Source organism: Drosophila nasuta, chromosome 2R (assembly GCF_023558535.2).
Source record: "Drosophila nasuta strain 15112-1781.00 chromosome 2R, ASM2355853v1, whole genome shotgun sequence".
Taxonomy (NCBI): domain Eukaryota; kingdom Metazoa; phylum Arthropoda; class Insecta; order Diptera; family Drosophilidae; genus Drosophila; species Drosophila nasuta.
The window spans coordinates 30,805,692-30,826,406 of record NC_083456.1 but is presented as its reverse complement, the minus strand read 5'-3'; the positions used below and the strand labels follow the sequence as shown (position 1 = coordinate 30,826,406).

The window sequence follows — 20,715 nt, the reverse complement described above, 5'->3', positions numbered from 1 at the left end:
AATCATAAATACTATAGTAATTATTGTATATACCAAAATTATCTATCTTTAAAATTACGCTTGTTATTTGATTTTTTTTTATTTGCGGGGGCGGAAGTGGGCGTGGCAAAAATTTGAAACAAACTAAACAAACATAACAAATGCTGTCGAAAAAAATTATAGCTCTATCTCTTATAGTCTCTGAGATCCAGTGTTTCATACGGACAGACGGACAGACACACAGACGGACAGACGGACATGGCTAGATCGTCTCGGCTGTTGACGCTGATCAAGAATATATATACTTTATAGGGTCGGACATGCCTCATTCTACCTGTTACATACATTTCTTGCCGGCACAAAGTTATAATACCCCTTAATACCCTATGGGTAGCGGGTATAAAAAGAGGCGCGGTTGCACTTAGTTAAACAGAGCTTTATAAAAAAGCACGCGTGCAAGCACTTTGCCAAAGTTAGTTCAAAGCTTTTCAAACGGGGAAGAACACACACCAAATGGGTGTGAGTGTGTGTGTGTGGGTGTGTGTTCATGTGTGTGTTTGACTATTTCGAAGGCAACGCACGCATTTTGACAACAGCAATTGAGGAGAGGAGAAGGTAGTTGGAAAAGACACTGAGGAGCTAGTTAGTGTGTGTGTGTGTGTGTGTGTGTGTGGCGCTAAACGAAATAAAATAAATGAATGAATATATGACGGGGGCAAGGGAAAATGTCACTCATCAGCCACAAAACTGTCACGAGAGGAAGTGGAAATGTGGAAATGTGAAAACGCATTCGCCAAAACTTATTTCGCCGTTTAATTTTCCTCAATTTTTTTTTTGGGGTTTCTGTTCGTCGTTGTTTTTCTTGGCTGGGGGGCTGCCAAAGCAACAAAAACAGAACAAAAATGAAAATGTCACTAACAAAATCAAGCTGAGAGCGAAATACTTATGAGCATGCACATGTCAACCAGCAGCGACGCCAGCTGAGGCAGCAGCAGCAACAGCAGCAGAGATAGAAATCTGAATGGAATTGTCGCGCGCTGCTTATCAGACAGGTTCAGAGCGAGCTGGCGTACGGTTCGGATTGCGGTACGGATATAAGATTTATAACCCACATATATATAAACACGGGACAAAACACACACCTGAACTTTTCAACTTTCCATCTTGAACATGTTGAATACGTGTTGAGTTTTTTGCGGTTATACTCGTAATCAAGTGAAACCACACAGCAGACAGTTAGTTCGTTAGTCTGTCTGGAGCGGGGTTCTACTCCGTGTACGGTACGGTTGAGATATATGTTGCGTGTGGAGAGACGCGAAACGGTCTCTGGGAATGCGCCACTGCTATCGCTGCTGTTACTACTGTTTTATTTTTCGTCGGTCGTGACATCAAATTATAATAATTAGCATAGAGGAGGCAGTGGAGACATTGCCCAACGTTTTAAACGGCGAATCAAAATCCAATATCGGAATTCTAGCAAGTGGAAATTTTGAAAAAATATAAACAAAGCGCTAAACGAGAAATTCCAAACAGACAGTCAACATGCCGCCTCCGCCTCCTCCTCCGACGACGCCAACTGCGAGCAATCTCAGCGAAGCTGCCATCGCCCAGTTGCTTGGCCCCCAACGTGATTCGCTTGGCATTGTGATACCCGTGACCGTTGTCTATTGCCTGATCTTCTTCACCGGCGTCGTCGGCAACATCAGCACCTGCATTGTCATCAAAAAGAATCGCTCCATGCACACAGCCACCAATTATTATCTCTTCTCGCTGGCCATCTCCGATTTCATGCTCCTACTCTCTGGTGTACCCCAAGAGATGTACTTCATCTGGTCCAAGTATCCGTATGTCTTTGGGGAATACTTTTGCATTGGTCGTGGACTTCTCGCCGAGACCTCAGCAAATGCCACAGTGCTCACCATCACCGCATTCACCGTGGAGCGTTACATGGCCATTTGTCATCCGTTTCTCGGTCAGGCAATGAGCAAACTAAGTCGCGCCATTCGCATCATTGTGCTCATCTGGCTGCTGGCCGTGCTCACGGCCATTCCTCAGGCAGCGCAGTTTGGCATCAACAATTATGCCGGTGTGGACAAGTGTGTCGTGGTGCGTGTGATCATCCAACACTCCTTTCAGCTGTCCACCTTCATCTTCTTCTTTGCTCCGATGTCAATTATATTGGTGCTGTATCTGTTCATCGGTTTGCATCTCTATCGCTCGAGTGTCATTGGCGGCGGAGGCGCAGTTGGCACTCAGCGACGTCCCCAGCCACTTAAAGCGGTGCAAAGTGATACCATACTCTATCGTTACTCTGGCACTGGGCCGCAGTTGAGCTCGGTGCGTGGACGCCTCAATCATTATGGCACGCGTCGAGTGCTGAGGATGCTGGGTGAGTTATCAAACCAAGCAACAGTCGAGTGTGTTCGACTATGAGATACCCGCTATGTATTTTGAATAAAAGCAAATCAATGTGTTATATTTCGTAAAATATACCAAACGAATATACTACAAAAATACTTAAAACACACAGAAATTCACTATGACATACTTCTTAAAATATACCAAATTAATAGACCACAAAATACTATAAATACTAAATTAATATACCACAAAAATACTAAAAGTACACCGAAAGCTATATTTGGTATTTTGACATAGTACTTCATTTAAAATATACCATACCGTATAAAAAATACCACAAAATACCACAATTGTACTAAATTAATATACCAGAAAAATACTAAAAATATACCGAAAACTATATTTGGTATTTGGATATCGTACTTTATTCAAAATATACCATAACGTATAAAATATACCACAATATACCAAAATTATACTAAATTGATATATCACAAAAATACTAAAAGTATACCGAAAGATATATTTGATATTTGGATATCGTACTTTATTCAAAATATACCATAACGTATAAAATATACCACAAAATACCACAATTATACTAAATTAATATATCACAAAAATACTAAAAGTATACCGAAAGATATATTTGATATTTGGATATCGTACTTTATTCAAAATATACCATAACGTATAAAATATACCACAAAATACCACAATTATACTAAATTAATATACCATACAATGCCAAAAATATACCGAAAGCTATATTTGGTATTTGGATATAGTACTTCATTTAAAATATACCATAGGGTATAATATATACCGAATTAGTATATTGCAAAAATACTACAAATATACCAAAGAAGATATTTGGTATATTGATAACGTACTACATTGAAAACATAACAAAGCGTGCAAAATATACCAAATTATTATACCCCAAATACTAAAAATATACCAAAGAATATTTTTGCCATATTGATATAGTACTACATTCAAAACATACCAGAGCTTACAAAATATACCAAATTATTATACCGCAACAATACTAAAATTATAATAATGGATAGGTTTGGTATATTGATGTAGAGTGCAAAATATACTAGATTGTCAGTCAAAGCAAATAACACCAGAAGAATTTCTTGAATAACTCCGCCAACTTTAGTCGGATCGCATTTTCAGGAATCACAAATACTGCACAAAGCTATAATACCCTTCTACCCAATTGGATAGCGGGTACAAAAAGGCTTACAAATTATGCATAAATGTGCCAAATGGCCACCCGGCTGTGTCTCAAAGTGTCCGCATTTATCTGCGGGCACAGCAAGTGGCCGCAGCAGACACGTTTAATCAGCCATTCACTGGCCAATTTATCGCCTCGTCGTATCATTTATATATGAGGCGCGTGTGTGCCGAAATAAAAGACAGACAGACAGACATCGCATTGAGTTCATGAGAGTATTTGCAATTGTTTTGTGTGTTTCTGTGTGTATTTGACAGTTGCCGTTGTCATCTGCTTCTTTTTGTGCTGGGCCCCCTTCCACGCCCAGCGACTGATTGCCATTTATGCGCCCGCCCGTGGCGCCCAGCTGCATGATCAGCATGAGTTCCTCTACACGGTGATGACATATGTCTCTGGTGTGCTCTACTATCTCTCCACCTGCATCAATCCGCTGCTCTACAACCTGATGAGCAACAAGTTTCGAGAGGCCTTCAAGGTGAGTTAGAACTTTTCTCTGTTTATTTCACTTTCATTCCCATTCTCTCTCTTTTATTTCTAGGCTGTGCTGCTGGGCAAAAAGTATTCGAAGGGCTCGCTGAACTCGCGACAACTTGAATCGCGACGCTTGCGTCGCACTGCTACGCTTAATTCATCCACGCATACGCAACGTGAATCCAGCGAGTCGAAGCCGACGATCATGCAGGTAAGTGCCAGACACACACCCGGCGTATGAGTAATATTCCATTCACTCATTCATTCTCTCTCTTTTTTGTAGACGGCTCTCAACGAACGGCTGCTTCAAGCCAAGTCACAACTAGTTTCGTAATTTGAACAATTGCAAACTAATTGCAGTTGATTTATATTTTGCGAGCAACTCTCGTCGTATCGATATTTATGAATCGTATTTGTGCAGTTTTCTGCTTCCTAGTGTTAATTTATTTTAATTTATCATTTGTTTATAACACACATTAGCCGCATTGTTTTCCACTTAGTTCTTGTTGTTGACTTTTGTTGTTATTATTGTTTCGATTTTGTTGTTTGCTGCTGCTACCAAAGCGTTTACATATATTATTATTTATACTTATTTGAGACACTGCAATTATCAAGCATTTAATATTCATAATTTTCCCTCCGTTCCGTAATGAATTCTTTTGAGCTAGTCTATCGCATCTCAGTATAATTATTTTACGGTGTATTTCTTAAATTAAAATATGAAATATTTTTTTAACTAATATAATTAATTACCGAAGGCATTCAATTAAAGCTATCTAGATAATTATATTTATCTAAGAAATTGACAGGTTCCACTTTGAATTATTTTCGCACAGTTTCCATTTACAGTAGCCACTCGATAATTGAAACGTGTGTTAATCAAAACTGTGATTTCATTTTATGCTCTCTTTTTTAAATAACATAAGTATAACACTTTGAACAAACTGTAACAATAATAATTATTGTAGTTTTAAAATAGCTTTAACCAAGTTTAGCTTTCAAGTTTGTTCGACAAACAAAGCAGAGAAATGATTGATTGATTGATGTTGTTTTTCTTTTTTAAAATCATCAACCCAGGGGGAAATTGAGCGGAAAGCTAAAAAAAGTTGAAGCGGGTCGCTTAAAGTGCTTCTGTCTGCTGTAAAGTCAAATGTTTGTAAACAAATAAAAGAACAACAAAATAAAATTCTTGTATAAATAGAGAATGTAATTTGGTTATTGCATTGCTAAGGCTTCAAAGGCAAGTTGACTATTTTTGGCTCTTTAAGATGTCAGCGCAATTAAAGTGCAAATTCGGATTTGATTTCAAAGAAATGCGCATAAACAAAAACAATCTTTTTTTTATCGATTTGCATTTGTGGAACTGTGAATGCCAACTGCATGCATAAATAATATGATAATGATGCACACGGTTCACGCCTCCTTCTGCTCCCCAGACGTCTAATCAATGTGCCTGATAATCGCCCAAGGACTGCCAACGCGACGTATGAGTAATGTGTGCCAAGCAGTGCATTTGGTATGAAAATGCAATCAAACAAATGGACTGATTGCCCAAGACAAAGTCCACACGCTTTCCCTTTTTATTTGTTGTTGTTTTGTTTTGCAAGTGTGATTGGGTTCACACCCTCAGCTACTGCATCTCTTTTTCACAGCGTTTGCTTACGTCTGCGTGTGAGTGTTTGCGTACTTCCTCGCTGTGCTCATAAATTCAACACAAAATGCGTCATTTTGATATGTGGAATCCAAAGCGCAGCATGCCATAAACACCATAAAGTCCAAAAAACTGGTATCAAGCAGATGTGACAGCGTTTAAAGCGAATTAAAGGCTACAAAATACCCTGGAGAAAGGAATTTAAATATTTATATTGTGTATATTTTTATATTTCATGGTAAAAAACCAAATATTTATAATAAAATGGAGTTTCAAATTTGTTTTATCAACTTGCCAACACTCAGTGCGTATACTTAATATAACAACTTGTTATGCTTGCCCCTGAAAGTATGCAACATTTTAGTGCGAATTGAAAAACAAACGCTGTGATTGCTCTTCTGTGTTTGAGCACGTTTCTGTTGATTCGTCGAATTCAATCATAAATGTATTACGTCTGCTATTGATGTGATAAGAGTTTGTTTTTGGAAAAAGATAGAAAAAAGAGAGAGATAAAGAGAAGAAACTTTTTGAGAGAGAAAAAGGCTTTAGCAGCTATAAAATGCTCAGTCTTGATGGTAAGTAAAGGTAACTTGTAGACAGTAGTTGTGACCTTCACTTTTACAGGGTATCATAATTATATACGCTGCGCTTAGGGTATATAAAAAGTTTCCATGTACGTCACGTACAATGTACAACGAACAAAAACCAAAAAGCCAATGGAATAATACACAAAAAAGAAGCAAAATGAAATGATCCACTAACACACACTCGGAGAGAGTGAGAGAATGTCATACAGACACACCCACTGACAGAGAAGCCGCCCGCAAAATGACGTAGAAAGTGTGAAATATTTTGATTTACGAGCGAGTCGGGAAATAGCAACACAGCAAAAGAAACAACCAGCAAAGCAGCAGCAGCAATAACAGAATAAATAAACAACAAAAAACGCCAAGCGAAAAAAATGCGGGCGAAAAAATTGCGAGGGAATTAACTCTGCCTGCAAGAAGCCAAACAGGAAACACACACACACGCATACAGTAGTTAGTACGCGGTAGTGCCAACAGGTGGCGCTGACATTTGCAGCGTGGGAATTTCAGCAGAACAGAAGCGTAAATGCCAAGTAACTTATTTCTAACACACTCAACGCTGCACACACACACACACACCCACTCTCTCACGTACACACACACACACACCCACTCTCACTTACACAAATTCATTTTTAATAAGCTGCTTTAAACGCAATTGCGACAAGAATGTAAACACTTTGTTTGGCATGACAACTTTTTAGAGTGAACCCAAATCACAGTTGACTTTGGAGTTGATGAAATGTTATTCAAAATGTTGTAAATCAAGTAGGCCAGCAAATTTGTATTTTACTAAACAACAGAAGCTTTTACACTCATTCTGCTTTGGGTGTTAGAGCTGAAAGGTCCTAAAATTAAAAAAAAAAAACTAAAAATAAGAAAATCAAAAATAATTTGGTGAGTGAAAGATTTTTTTAAAGTAAGCAAGAAAGAAAGGAATCTACTTTTCTGAGTTCTTTTTTGTTTTATGTTTTTTTAAGTGCCTTAAAAGTGATCATAAAATAAGAATTCTTTTAATTTTTTCAATACTTAAATTGTTGTCGATTTATACAAATTTTATATTAAAAAATTTTTAGATTTTTAATTTTGTAATATTGACATTTTTGAGATTTTTACAATATTTTTGAATTATTTAGAGAATTTTATTTTAATTTACTTTTTTTCGTGATCGAATTTCAGTTTTTTAATATTCAATTAAGCAAAAGATCTTCGCTTTTCTTAATTGGATGGAAAGTCCATTTTATACTTTATTTATTTTATTTTTTCTTTTTATTTTGAAAATTTTGTCAGATTTTCTATCATTTGGTCATTTTTGTCATTTTTACATTTTTTATATTTAATTTTTTTTAAAGTTAAATTTTCTAAGATTGTTTTGCCTCATTGTTTTCGATTTTTCAATTTTTTGACGTTTTGTTTTTTTTTTTTAATATTTAAAATGCTGTCGATTACTATTTAGGATTATTTTATTATTATTATATTATTTATTATTTTATTTAGGATCCAATACATTTTGTCGATTTTTATATTTTTTGTTTTTTTAAATCGTTAAAACGATTTTCATTTTTTTTGTATTATTCAATAGAGCGACCAAACGTTTTGCTTTTCTAAATTTAACTTTTTTTTTTTTTTTTTTTTCTACATTTATTTTTACTGTCCTTTATAAACTTTATTGTGCAGCCATGTCAAGCGTTATTAAGAAAGTTATTCCGATGCTGGATCGCATTCTGATCATGCGCGCTGAGGTGAAGACAACCACAGCTGGTGGCATTCTTCTTCCAGAGGAGTCCGTTCCCAAGGAGATGGAAGGTGTCGTTGTTGCCGTGGGACCCGGAGCTCGCAATCCAGCCGGAGCTGGTCATCTTCCAGTGGCCGTGAAGGAAGGAGATCGCGTTCTCCTGCCCAAATACGGAGGCACCAAGGTGGACATGGATGACAAGCGTGAATACGTGTTGTTCCGCGAGGGTGACATTCTGGCTAAGCTAGAGTAAGAGTTTGTCAAGCGATATTCGAGTTTGAGGCCGCCATACACTAAACACAGCTATACACGAAGGAAAAGAATCTAAATGCATCTCCACAACCACACACAAAAGAGGTTAAAAAAGACAGCTGCGTTCGAAACTAAATGATTGATGAAATGTTGTATTTGGTAGCTAAACACGAAACGGCGACAATTCCAATATTACAATATTCAATACAATTATAAACATTTAGTTAGTAAGTACACGAATAATAAACAATTGTTCCCTTTTGCGTTCGAAAGCATGAATCTAAAAGGTGTTTTTGTTGACTTGCAACATGCGGCTTGAGCATGTGTGGCAGTTGCAACAAGTTGTTAACATTCTCCACCCACTCTCTGCCTCCCATTTTCATACGTCAGCCTGTTGCTGCCACATTCGCAACGCTCATTGGCGGCTCTTGCTTCGTGCGTTGGCGTCCTCGTATCGTTCTTCGTTTGCGTTCGTATTGGCTGTCGTTATCTCTAGTTCAAATGGTAACGGTAACACTGCTGCCTCTGGTGTCTAGCTATAAAAGCCGCTAGTCTACCGCACTTTGTTGGCAATTCGAAAAGTGTTTCTAACCCATACGCAGTAGTTGATACCAACGAACACGAAACTTTTCTTACTTCGGCAAGTGCATTAGAGAAAGTTGCAAACTCCGTCGTTTAAAAAGAAAACCTATCAGATTCAATTGGGATAGTCGAAAATTGTGTCAAAAGTTTTGTGTGTGCATCGCCATCGAAAGTAGTAAAGTCGAAAAGATCTTGTTCAAAATGTGGTACAACAAATTCAACTGGACTATTTTGGTATTTCTGGTGTTCTTCACTTTAGTGACAGGTAATTTGTAGAAAAATTGTATTAATTTCTAAATTAAACATGGTGTGAAAAATTCAATGAATGAAACTTGAGATTCAATTCGCTAATTTAATTAAGCAAGCTTTGCTTTGCGCTGCGTTTTTTTGTTCGATTCATTCAGTATTCAATGCGTGAGTCACAGTGAGTTCATTTTTGAGAACTGTGAATTGTGATTGCCTTATAGGAAAGTGTAGAGCTTATTAAAGTAATTACTCTAAATCATAATTCATTTCATTCATTTTAATAAATCATAATTGAATTTAAAATTTGCATGGTAGCTAAACTGATAGCCAAGACTAATTTCTTCTTGAGCCGAAAAGTATGCAACAGAAAATTAGTGTCTTCTGCATAAACTTTTTATTTGTATTTTTAATACAATATGGAAAATGAATACGGCAAAGCAGTTATTTTTTTATTTTAAATATGAAATTAGACTTTTTTAAGCAATTCTATAAACTCACTATTGATAGTTATAAGCAGCGATTGTTAAATAATCTTACATACAAACTATTTCTGCCCACGCCCTAAAAGTATGCTGCATAAAATAATATAGAATGACAAGATATTCTTATTAATCGTATTTTGTTGTTTCCAATTTAAAATATTAAATTTACAACATATATATTTTAAAATTTAAAAAATATATTTCTAGTTTCTGAACAATTTGTATAAACTCACAGATATTAAGTTATAAACAGCGATCGCCAAGTCTTCCCGCTTAGGAAATATTTCCACACGCTGCTTAAAAGTATGCTGCAATATTTTGTGTAAATTGCGAATTTTTGTATGCGTCATTGAAATTCCTGCTTAGAATTCCCCGCGATATCGGCCACGTATCCGTATCCCGTTTGCCGTATCAATGTAGGCCATAAACTGGCCAACTACCTTATTAATATGTATTGTTATTACAAATTGTAATGCGCATTATCTATTTTATGCACATTTTCCTGTTGCTCTTTGGTCTCGCCCACCTAATAAGTTGAGCCACGCCCACGCCCGCCTCCGCGCCCGCCTAATTTGGTTACGTTACGTGTTGTCACCTGGCTCGATTGTCAGACGAAAATGCTTGCAAATGCCCCAATGATTTTAATTGCAGTCGTAAATTAATCCAAACTGCGTGCCAAGCAACAACAACTAAAGGGACTTTGCCAACAGCAACAACAAGAACAGCAACAACAACAACAATAAGAGCATTTGGTGACACAGCGGAAAAACGTGTGAAAAACTCAAGCTGTGCCGCCTGCAGGCGTCAAATCGACACCGCTGCAATTGCGCTTGTTCAACTCGTGTTGTGGGCGGGTTTTGCGGTTGAGGCTTAGTTCGGGTTATGCTTATCCTCGACAACCAACAACCGACAACCAACAACCAGCAACTAACAACAGCGATACTCATGGTATTAGGCGATAGCAGGAGGCAACGAGCACAACCTATTGTTCCAGTTAAGATTGTAATTATTGGCGGCGTTTGCCTTTGAAGCGCATTGTTGATAAGTCATAGATCGCTCGGTTGGGTTAGGTTCAGGTTGTCGAATAGATAAGCAAACGGAGGGGGGCTAGGGAGGGAGAGGATGAATAATACTCAATATATATGAAAGAGAAAATAAGTTAACTAATTAAATATTGGTTTAAATTTCAATTTAAATAAATAGAAAGAGAAAATAAGTTAACTAATTAAATATTCATTTAAATTTAAATACCGAAATATATTCTTTTTACATTAGGCAACATCACAATATTAATTTACCTTTATTATTTTTTTTAAGTTTTATTAATATTAAACAAAAACATTTTAGGAATTTAACAACTTATCTTTAGATAGATACATTGTAAATAAATAAAGAATACAAAAAAAAGGAATTAATTAAAATATTTATTAGTCAACAATTGAAATTTAAATTGAATTTGTATTTTGAATAATTCTATTAATATTGAACAAACATTGAGAATTATTAAATTACTTGAGTCGATGGCCTTAGTTGCTAGCACTCCCTTCTTTTAGTTATTATATTATTTTATATAATAATTAACATGTAAATAATAATAATAATAATATTAAATTACATTTTTAAAAACTTTGACTATTTTCTTTTTGGTTTAAGAATATATTTTTTATTAAATATTTATTGCCTAATAATTTGATTTATATCAGAACCATTATTTTGAACATCAGTCAATACTAGAAATTTATATAATATTTATTTTATATGTTTTTTTTTGCTTCATAAATATTGAATAATTAATTTTCAATATATATTTCTAGAATATTTCCTGTTTAGCATTTATAATAATTTTATTTATATTGGAAAAATAATTCTAGTTGTTTAAACAATTTCTAAAAAAATTGAGTTTATTAGTTTATATTTAAATAATTTCTTGGGTACTAAGTCAAGTGAATAAATTTGATATTAATTATAATATTAACTTATTATTATAGCTTCAAAGTTTGCACTAACTAACTCAATTTTCTCATATAGCTGTTTGTTAAATTCTTAAAAGTTAATGTGAGAAGCTAGTTTAAAATGTGTTGACTATTATACACATAATGCATCGTTTACTAATTATCTAGAATCGCGTTTTTTTATTGAGCCATCTAATTAAAAATTAAGTTTCACAAGCATGAGAAGATTAAAGATAGATGCTATTTATGTAAACAATGAGAGAATGCGAATAGGTTAAAATAATATAGTAAAGTTGATGAATCACTTTCAAGTGTGATTTCCCCAAAAAGAAAATAAATGTTAAATCAGTGTCGGATTCAAGCTGAGATATTTTTAGAGACAATTAAAAATTGGTTTATAGCCCGATGGCGCAACAGTTTCAACTTTGACGAGCCATTAAAAAAAAGTAAAGTCAAGACACACACAAGACAACAAAAGAAGAAGAAGAGGGTCAACGCCAACACACAACGACACGGGTCTGGACTGTGGCCCATTAAACTGGATGAGCATGTTAATTAGAGGCTCTCGAGAGAAAGTCCTTTGGCTCCTTTGCTCGCCATTTTAATGACAGCAAAGCGAACCGCAGTTGATTCTATCGAATGCGGTTATCGCTGATGGTCTGGGCTGCCAGTCAACGCAATTAATCCACGGTTTAAGTAATTGACAAATGATTACACGTTCAACACATATGGCTAGCAACAACAACAACAATAGTTGAAGAGGAGTCATTGATAGAGTCAACGTGATAGAACATTTATTTTTATTTATGGGCTTATGCAAAGGTCTCTCTCTCTCTCTCTCTCTCTCTCTGTTTGTCTCTAGTGCAGCAGCTGCTGGTCTTTGGTCTCTCCTCCGCTTTTTTTTTGTTGCTTAGGAGATGAGAGTTGCGTAAAGCGTTCAACGAACGTCCCCAGCTGCTCTTATGGTGACTTTTTTGACGCCTCGCTCTGACATGTGAGCCATGCAAAAGTCTTTTGTGTTGACGTCCATTTGGACGATTAGTTTCTCTGGCCGCACAATGCGACGTTGCATCAAGGACATTGCATAATAGCTGCTCTCTCTCTCTCTCTCATCCTCACGCAGCTGAGTTCTGAGTGGCTGAGTGCTGCTTTCAACACACATTATTATTATACCTCTATACGAATCTCTGTAATGTTCGCCATATATCAAAGGTGACGACACAGCAGCAACAACAGCAACAGCAACAGCAAATAATAACAATATAACAAGAGCCAACAGCGGCAACCTTTAACTTTTGAAGCCAAGACATTTGCCCCGCTGCTTTGACTTTTTAAGCCCTTTTTCGCCCCTTTCGCTGCAGCTCAGCATGTGGCTCATTGCTTGCCACATAAATTCCCATTCCTCAGCTATTTAACGATCATAAATTTGATGATGATTTATGCTAAATTATATATAATCTATTTTGCAGGCTCCTGCTTGGAATATGGACATTCTTGCTGGGGTGGTAAGTTTGACTTTAGCTCTCTTTTTTTTGAGCTAATTATACCCGCTACTCATAGAGTAAAAGGGTATTCTACAGAAGGCAGAAGGGGACATCTCCCATCCCATAAAGTATATATATTTTGATCAGCGTCAACATACGAGACAATTTCCCCATGTCCGTCTGTCCATCTGTCTGTCTGTCAGTCCATGTGAAAAACTCCATCTTTTTGCCACGCCCACTTTCACCCCCCAAAAAAGATATAAATCGAGTAAAGAGCGTATTTTGGAAGCCAGAAATGGTATATTTTAATACACAATAGTATATTTTTTTTACATGTATTACTATATCAATATACCAAATATTGACTATGGTATATTTTGAATGTAGTACTATATAAATATACCAATGAAATACCATGGTATAATATAAATGTAGTACCTAATCAATATACCAAATATATATATATATATATATATATATTCCATTTGGAATATTTTTAGTATTTTTGCGGTATATTAATTGGGTACATTTAAAAATAACTGCCGCGGTTTTATTCACAATGGGTAGCGGATATCTCAGAGTTGCTTAAACGTAGTACCATGTCAATATACCAAATATATTCTTTGGTATATTTTTAGTATTTTTGCGGTATATCATTTTGGTATATTTGTACTTTTCCTCCCAATGGACAGCGGGTATCTCACAGTTGCTTAAGTTTAGTACTTTGTGAATATACCAAATTTAGCCTTTGGTATATTTTTAGTACTTTTGCGGTATATTATTTTGGTATATTTATACTTTTACTCACAATGAGTACCGGGTGTCTCTCAGTTGAGCACACTCGATTCTAGCTTTCTTACTTGCTTAGTCGTAGTTTTACAACAAAATACCAAATATAGTCTTTGGTATATTAGTATTATTTTTACGGTATATTAATTTGATATGTTATAATTAAATACCACAATAGTTTGCTTTTACTCACAATGGGTAGCGGGTACCTCACAGTCGAGCACACTCGACTGTAGCTATTTTAATTGTTTCACCTTCAAAATTTCCCCACTTTTGCAGCACATGGCAAACGTTCGGGCAACAGACCGCCAATTGCAATTAAGCAGGTGAGTAATCAATTACACAAATATCATCGATCCCCAGCATAAATCATTACGATTAAGCTAATCTTATCCAGAAGCGTATTCGAATGAATATTTCTGTGTGTACAACTAAATCAATGGTTTAACCAAATTAAATGAAATTGCGCCGTTTTCGCCGTGTGTGTGTATAATTTATGCTGCTGACTAAGCAAATGTTTAAGGAAGCGTTTATTGCCGAGTTGTGCTAATCTTAATAATGCATTTAAATGTCACATTTCCGGGCCAATAATGTGCTTAATATTTTTAAACTAAATGTTAAACGTTGCCTATAACTCAGTTGTCTTTATGTGACTTGCATTGCTCAGCATAAAGACAATCAGGTTTATTAACCTTTTTTAGAATTCTGGATAAGAATTTTAGATTCAACTCAAATTTGTATTAGGATTGGAAGTTTTAATTAAAAACTGTGTCTATAATTTGAATTTAAATAACCAGTTTTTATTAAATAAATTATTCTAAAAAAATGTTTATTTTCTTTTTTGAATTTTTATTAAATAACAAATTCTTAGTTGGCAAAAATTGTAATTTCTTAGAGAGAGATAGATAGAACGGATTTAATTTGCGAATGTCTACTGAATTTATTTTCATTCACAATGTAATTTATTTATAATTCATCTTCATTACTAATCCAGGCCTAGTCCAGCGAAAAATAGTTTTGCAGCGTAAAGTTTGTTTGAAAATATTGGAATCAATTTAGCAAATGGTTTTTAATAGTTTCTTTTTGAGAGTTTCAAAACATCTTCAGCATTTTGTTCTCATTCATGAATATGAATTTAATTATCTTTGCCGATTTATCTTTAGCATTCCTTCTCCATAAATTTCTCTACAATTAGTTATCTTGGATGAGCAATCAATTCTTTGAAAGTATCTTTGGCATTTCCTTCCCACATCTTGATTATCTCAAAATATCTATGATCATTTCAAAATATCTTTAGCATTCCCTCTCCATAAATTTCCCTACAGGTATCAATAAATTCTCTTTAAATATTTTCAGCATTTCTTTCTCATATCTTGGTTAAATTTGTTGATCGATTTCAAAATATCTTCAGCATTTCCTTTCCTTATCTTTCTCTACAATTTGCTGATCACTTCAAAATATATATCTTTAACATTCCCTCTCTATAAATTTCCCTACAATCAATAAATTCTTTCAAAGTATCTTTGGCATTTCCTTCCCACATCTTGATTATCTCAAAATATCTATGATCATTTCAAAATATATTCAGCATTCCCTCTTCATAAATTTCCCCACAGTTATCAATAAATTCTTTTAAAATATTTTCAGCATTTCTTTCTCATATCTTGGTTATATTTGTTGATCGATTTCAAAATATCTTCAGCATTTGCTTTGCTTATCATTCTCTACAATTTGTTGAATGCTTTGAAATATCTTTAGCATTTCCTATACATTAATTTCGATTCAATTAGTTATCTTGGATGATCAATAAATTCTTTAAAAGTATCTTCAGCATTTCCTTTCCACATCTTGATTATCTCAAAATATCTGTGATCATTTCAAAATATCTTCAGCATTCCCTCTCCATAAATCCCCAACAACTAATTATCAATAAATTCTTATAAAATATTTTCAGTATTGCTTTCTCAAATCTTATTTATATTTGTTGATCGAATTCAAAATATCTTCAGCATTTGCTTTGCTTATCATTCTCTTTAAAATATCTTCAGCATTCCCTCTTCATAAATTTCAATTCAATGAGTTATCTTAGATGATCAATAACTTCTTTAAAAGTATCTTCAGCATTTCCTTCCCACATCTTGGATATCTTTGTTGATCAATTTAATATTTCAAAATATCTTCAGTATTTCCTCTCCATAACTTTCAACTTAAATAGTTATCTTAATCATCTCAACTTATCTTATCAACTTAATTTGCTATCTTTGCTGATCAATTTGTTTGCTCTACTTTCAAACTTTAGGCTCCTCCCTATGCCGACAACTTGGCTGAGCAATTGATGAGCAGCAACGATGATGAGAGCAACAACAACAACAACAACGTCAACAATGTGAACAATAATAAGCTGAACGATTTGCCGCTGACTGCATCGGCCTTGTCACTGCCCAGTGAGAGGGGCGTGGCAGTGGGCGAGGGCGTCGGCGTCGTCGAGGGGAATGCGTTGCGTGACGTTGTGAACGATGGCAAATGGACGCAGCTGCTGCGTCAGCATCGATACAAACTGCGGCAGCTGCAGCGACAATTCGATGCTGCAGATGCGGCTGAGAGTTGGCGCAAGTTGCAACAAGCGATGGCCGAGGCAGAGCAGCAACAACAACAGCAGCAACAACAGCAGCAGCAGCGACAACAACAACGACAACTTGAGCAGCTGCCAATTGGCGATTTCTTTGAACTCGCGAAGTGAACTTTGACCGGCAAATGTTAAACAGACACGCAAACATACACCAATACACTCCAATACACACACACACCATACACGCACACAACGAAACGCGAACAATTAAACGATATTTATGCCATCATGCGAGTGATCTGCACTGTGGCCCCCATTAAATGAGAATCACAAAAGTTGCGCATACGCAACGTTGTTTTTTTGGCTTTGGCAAACGATGCAACTAAAAATTAACAAAATATACTGCATACTGCAAAAAATATACCATATATACGAGTATACCAAATAAATTTTAAATAAGTAGTTACACTTGGCTTTCGTTTCTTATACATTTTTTCTTTATTCTTTTCTCACTTATTCTTTAATTATGCATATACATATATTGTATTTAATGTTTAATGTTCAATTGTGCAAAACAAAGAAACAAAAAACAAAAAAAAACACACATTATTCACATACAATATTGCGTCATTGGCTGGATGCCGCAATATTGCACATTTTTTCACTCTTTAACTTAAACTCTAAAAACGTTACTCTAATAAAATTCTTATAACTTGACTCGACTCGCAAATCCAAAAAGAATTCTAAGCCTTGATTTTGGCGGGTATCTGGAAGCAGGCAGCATCGCCCTGCTTATCCCCAAGTCCCCAATGTATCTCCAGACTCACGGTCGGATACACGGGCAGTATCTTAAAGCTATTCTTGTACGTATAAGTTTCGCCCGCCTTCAGAGGACAACCGACTTTCTTCTCGCCCGCCGCATCGTAAATGTGCGGACAAGCACTTGTGCCATAGTAGCCAGGGAAGGGCAAAGGAACGTCCAAGATGATGCCCTGTATATCAGAGTTGAGTTCGGTAAAGTCACGTTCGGGTCGCAGCTTCATTGTGATGCTCGCCTCCGAGTTGCGCTTCAGTATGCACTTGTTCTTCGGGCAGTTCGAGATGGTCACCTCCTCAGCAGTCAGAGCGCGTGATTTGGCTAAAGAGAGAGAGAGGGAGAGTTAGTATATTAAAATACCATATGTAGTACACTATATAGTAAGTATTATATAGTATACCATAATATAGTTGGAAAAGCGAAAGAAAAAATGAGTGATATACAATATTATATAAATATAAACTAATATAGTATATACCTCTACTACTACTATAACTGGGAGAGCGAAAGGAAAAAGGAGTTAGTATATTAAAATACCATAGATGGTATATAACATAGTAATATAGTACACAGTGTAGTATATATACTATACTCGGAAATCGATAGGTGAAAAGAGTTAGTATATTAATATACCACTTTATAGTATGTATTATATATGATAGTATACCATAATATAGTTGGAAAAGCGAAAGAAAAAATGAGTGATATATAAATATAACCTAATATAGTATATACCACTACTACTACTATAGCTGGGAGAGCGAAAGGAAAAGGGAGTTAGTATATTAAAATACCATAGATGGTACATTTTATAGTATACTATAACTGGGAAAGCGAAACGAGAAAGGAGTTAGTATATTAGTGTACCATATATGGTATATAGTACACTATATAGTATACTACAATGTAGTTGGAAGAGCGAAAGAAAAAAAGGAGTTAGTATATTATTGTTACATATATAGTATATACTAAATCAGTTAGTATAATAATATAACATTTATAGTACTATACTATAGCTGGAAGAGTGAAAGGAGAAAGGAGTTATTATATTAATATACCATATACGGTATATATTATCTGGGAGAGCGAAAGGAGAAAGGAGCTAGTATATTTAAATACCATAGTACATATTATAGTATATATTACATTTATATATTATATAGTATACTATAGATGAAAGATATAGGAGAAAGGTGATAGTATATCAATATACCAATTATATATATTATAGTATATTAGAGAGTAAGTATAGTATACTATAGCTGGTACAGCAAAACGAGAAAAGGTTAGTATATTAATGTACCATATATAGTATATACTAGTAGTAGTGTATACTATACTATACTAGGTATAGCTGGGAAAGCCAAAGGTGAAAGGAGTTAGTATATTGATATACCATAGATAGTATATAGTATAGTATGTAGTACATTTATATATTAAGTATATTAATATTAAGTATTAAGTATATTAATACCATATATAGTAGATAGTATATTAGAGAGTGTACTATACTACAGCTGAGAGAGCGAAACAAAAAATGAATTAGTATATCAATATACCATATATGGTATATAGTGCACTATACTGTACCCGGGAGAGTGAAAGGAGAATGGAGTTACTACATTAATATACCATATATAGTACAAAGTATATAGTATATGTATATATTATGTAGTATACTAACTAAAACTGAGATATATAGGAGAAAGGAGTAAGTATATTAATATACCCTATATAGTATATTAGAGAGTAACTATACTATACAACAGTTGAGAGAGCGAAACGAGAAAGGAGTTGGTATATTAATGTACCATATGTAGCATATAATGTAGTATATACTAAGCTATACTGGAAAATCGAATGATGAAAGGAGTTAGTATATTAATATACCATATTTAGTACATAGTATATATATAGTACACAATAAGGTGTTATACTATATACTATATTCTACTTTACTAATTAGTAAAAACTAAATACTATACAATATACTATATAGTATACTGACTATACACTCACTATTCATATACCAGATACCACATACGGTATATAGTATATAATAAATATTATACAATATTCTATACTGTGACTATGTACTATAGTACCAGATACCAAATACAGTTATATAGTATATATTAAATACTATTCAATATACTATATACTAAATACTACATAATATACTATATAGTATATACAAAATACTATGCAATATACTATATGGTGACTATATACCATACATATACCATATACCACATACAGTATAAAGTATATACTAAATACTATACAATATACTAATAGTATATACTAAATACTACACAATCTACTATATAGTATATACTAAATATTATACAATATACTATATGGTGACTATATACAATACATATACCATATACCAAATACAGTTATATAGTATATACTAAATACTACTAATATACTATATAGTGTCAACTTACATTTAGGGCACGGCTTGACATCTGTTGCCTGAGCCAAGCTCAGAAGCGCGGCGCCAATCAACAACAGTGCAGTAAAGTTCCTCATTTTTAGCTGCAATAAATTCAAAATTACATAAAACAAACAAAAACACTTTAAAACCGCTTTAAATTAAGAAAACCGGTTCAAGCGAAAGATCGACCTTGACTCAGTTTTTGTTTTTGTGTAACCAAATTGCAATGTGAACGGCAGCCAAAAGTATCTCAAAGATACTCAGCGCATCTCACGAGAGTCTAAAGTCTAGTTGAACTTTTTGGCGATCTTTGGCTGCAAATTGCGCAGCAGCAAACACTATAAAAGTGTAGCTTACAATTTACTTTGTATCTTACTTCACTTTTGGCTTCAACGCGATTACAAAACACAACTCGAGCGACTCGCAACTGAATGGAGACTGAAAAGACACTCAAAGTAGATACTCATATACATATAAGACTAGCTCTGAGATCGCTGACTAATCAAGCTAACCGATTTCTTTGGCAGTTTCGTATGCGTGTGGCATACAATTATCTATATTTATAACTATCTATATCTATAGCTATACTAAAGCGATGGCAATTGTGAATTGCCTCTTCAATTGGACGCATCCGTGACGTTGTCAAGAGTAAAGTTCTGATTCGCTTAGCGTGTCTTCACTGTACTCTATTCACTCGCTGTTTATTTGTTAGATGCGTTCATCAGCTGTTGACGCTGTGCAAATATCGAAAGCAAATGCTCAGTCTCAGTCAACATAACTGTGCAAGTCATGTATTCGTACTTCCCTAAAACCGATTTGGGCTTCGAGCACAATGGGAAGATTTGGAAGTATGGAAGTATGGAAGTATGGGAAGTGCTAATGACTGATCAAGGTCAAGTTCGAGTCTCAGATTTTGGGTAGGTAATTGAAAAACAAAACGTTGCTATTAAATGGCAAATAAAATATTGTCATTTGGACGCCAAGAAGATACTCAATTATAGATGCATCTGTGAGATTTAAATTAGTGTGAGATAAATCCGTTCATCATATTTCAAAACTAACTTATATA

The 20,715-nt window shown here is 34.8% G+C and overlaps 4 protein-coding genes across 4 annotated transcripts; 3 read left to right on the top strand and 1 right to left on the bottom strand.

Annotated features, from left to right (window-relative positions):
* The first annotated feature begins 1,081 nt into the window (after positions 1–1,081).
* LOC132785044 (pyrokinin-1 receptor) lies at positions 1,082–5,192 on the top strand. The gene is made up of 4 exons (XM_060791007.1): positions 1,082–2,368; positions 3,844–4,061; positions 4,125–4,268; positions 4,341–5,192. Exons 1-4 carry the CDS (start codon positions 1,522–1,524, stop codon positions 4,389–4,391), a joined length of 1,260 nt encoding a protein of 419 aa, XP_060646990.1. The 5' UTR covers positions 1,082–1,521; the 3' UTR covers positions 4,392–5,192.
* A 1,899-nt stretch (positions 5,193–7,091) lies between these two features.
* On the top strand, positions 7,092–8,561 carry LOC132784329 (10 kDa heat shock protein, mitochondrial). Its single transcript, XM_060789867.1, has 2 exons — positions 7,092–7,192; positions 7,973–8,561. Exon 2 carries the CDS (start codon positions 7,975–7,977, stop codon positions 8,281–8,283), a length of 309 nt encoding a protein of 102 aa, XP_060645850.1. The 5' UTR covers positions 7,092–7,192; positions 7,973–7,974; the 3' UTR covers positions 8,284–8,561.
* An 83-nt stretch (positions 8,562–8,644) lies between these two features.
* On the top strand, positions 8,645–16,881 carry LOC132784327 (neuropeptide CCHamide-1). The gene is made up of 4 exons (XM_060789864.1): positions 8,645–9,129; positions 13,014–13,049; positions 14,097–14,143; positions 16,117–16,881. Exons 1-4 carry the CDS (start codon positions 9,066–9,068, stop codon positions 16,555–16,557), a joined length of 588 nt encoding a protein of 195 aa, XP_060645847.1. The 5' UTR covers positions 8,645–9,065; the 3' UTR covers positions 16,558–16,881.
* On the bottom strand, positions 16,861–20,101 carry LOC132784328 (ecdysteroid-regulated 16 kDa protein). Its single transcript, XM_060789865.1, has 3 exons — positions 20,023–20,101; positions 19,657–19,747; positions 16,861–17,524 (listed from the first exon to the last, which is right to left on the bottom strand). Exons 2-3 carry the CDS (start codon positions 19,739–19,741, stop codon positions 17,130–17,132), a joined length of 480 nt encoding a protein of 159 aa, XP_060645848.1. The 5' UTR covers positions 19,742–19,747; positions 20,023–20,101; the 3' UTR covers positions 16,861–17,129.
* Between the last annotated feature and the right edge of the window lie 614 nt (positions 20,102–20,715).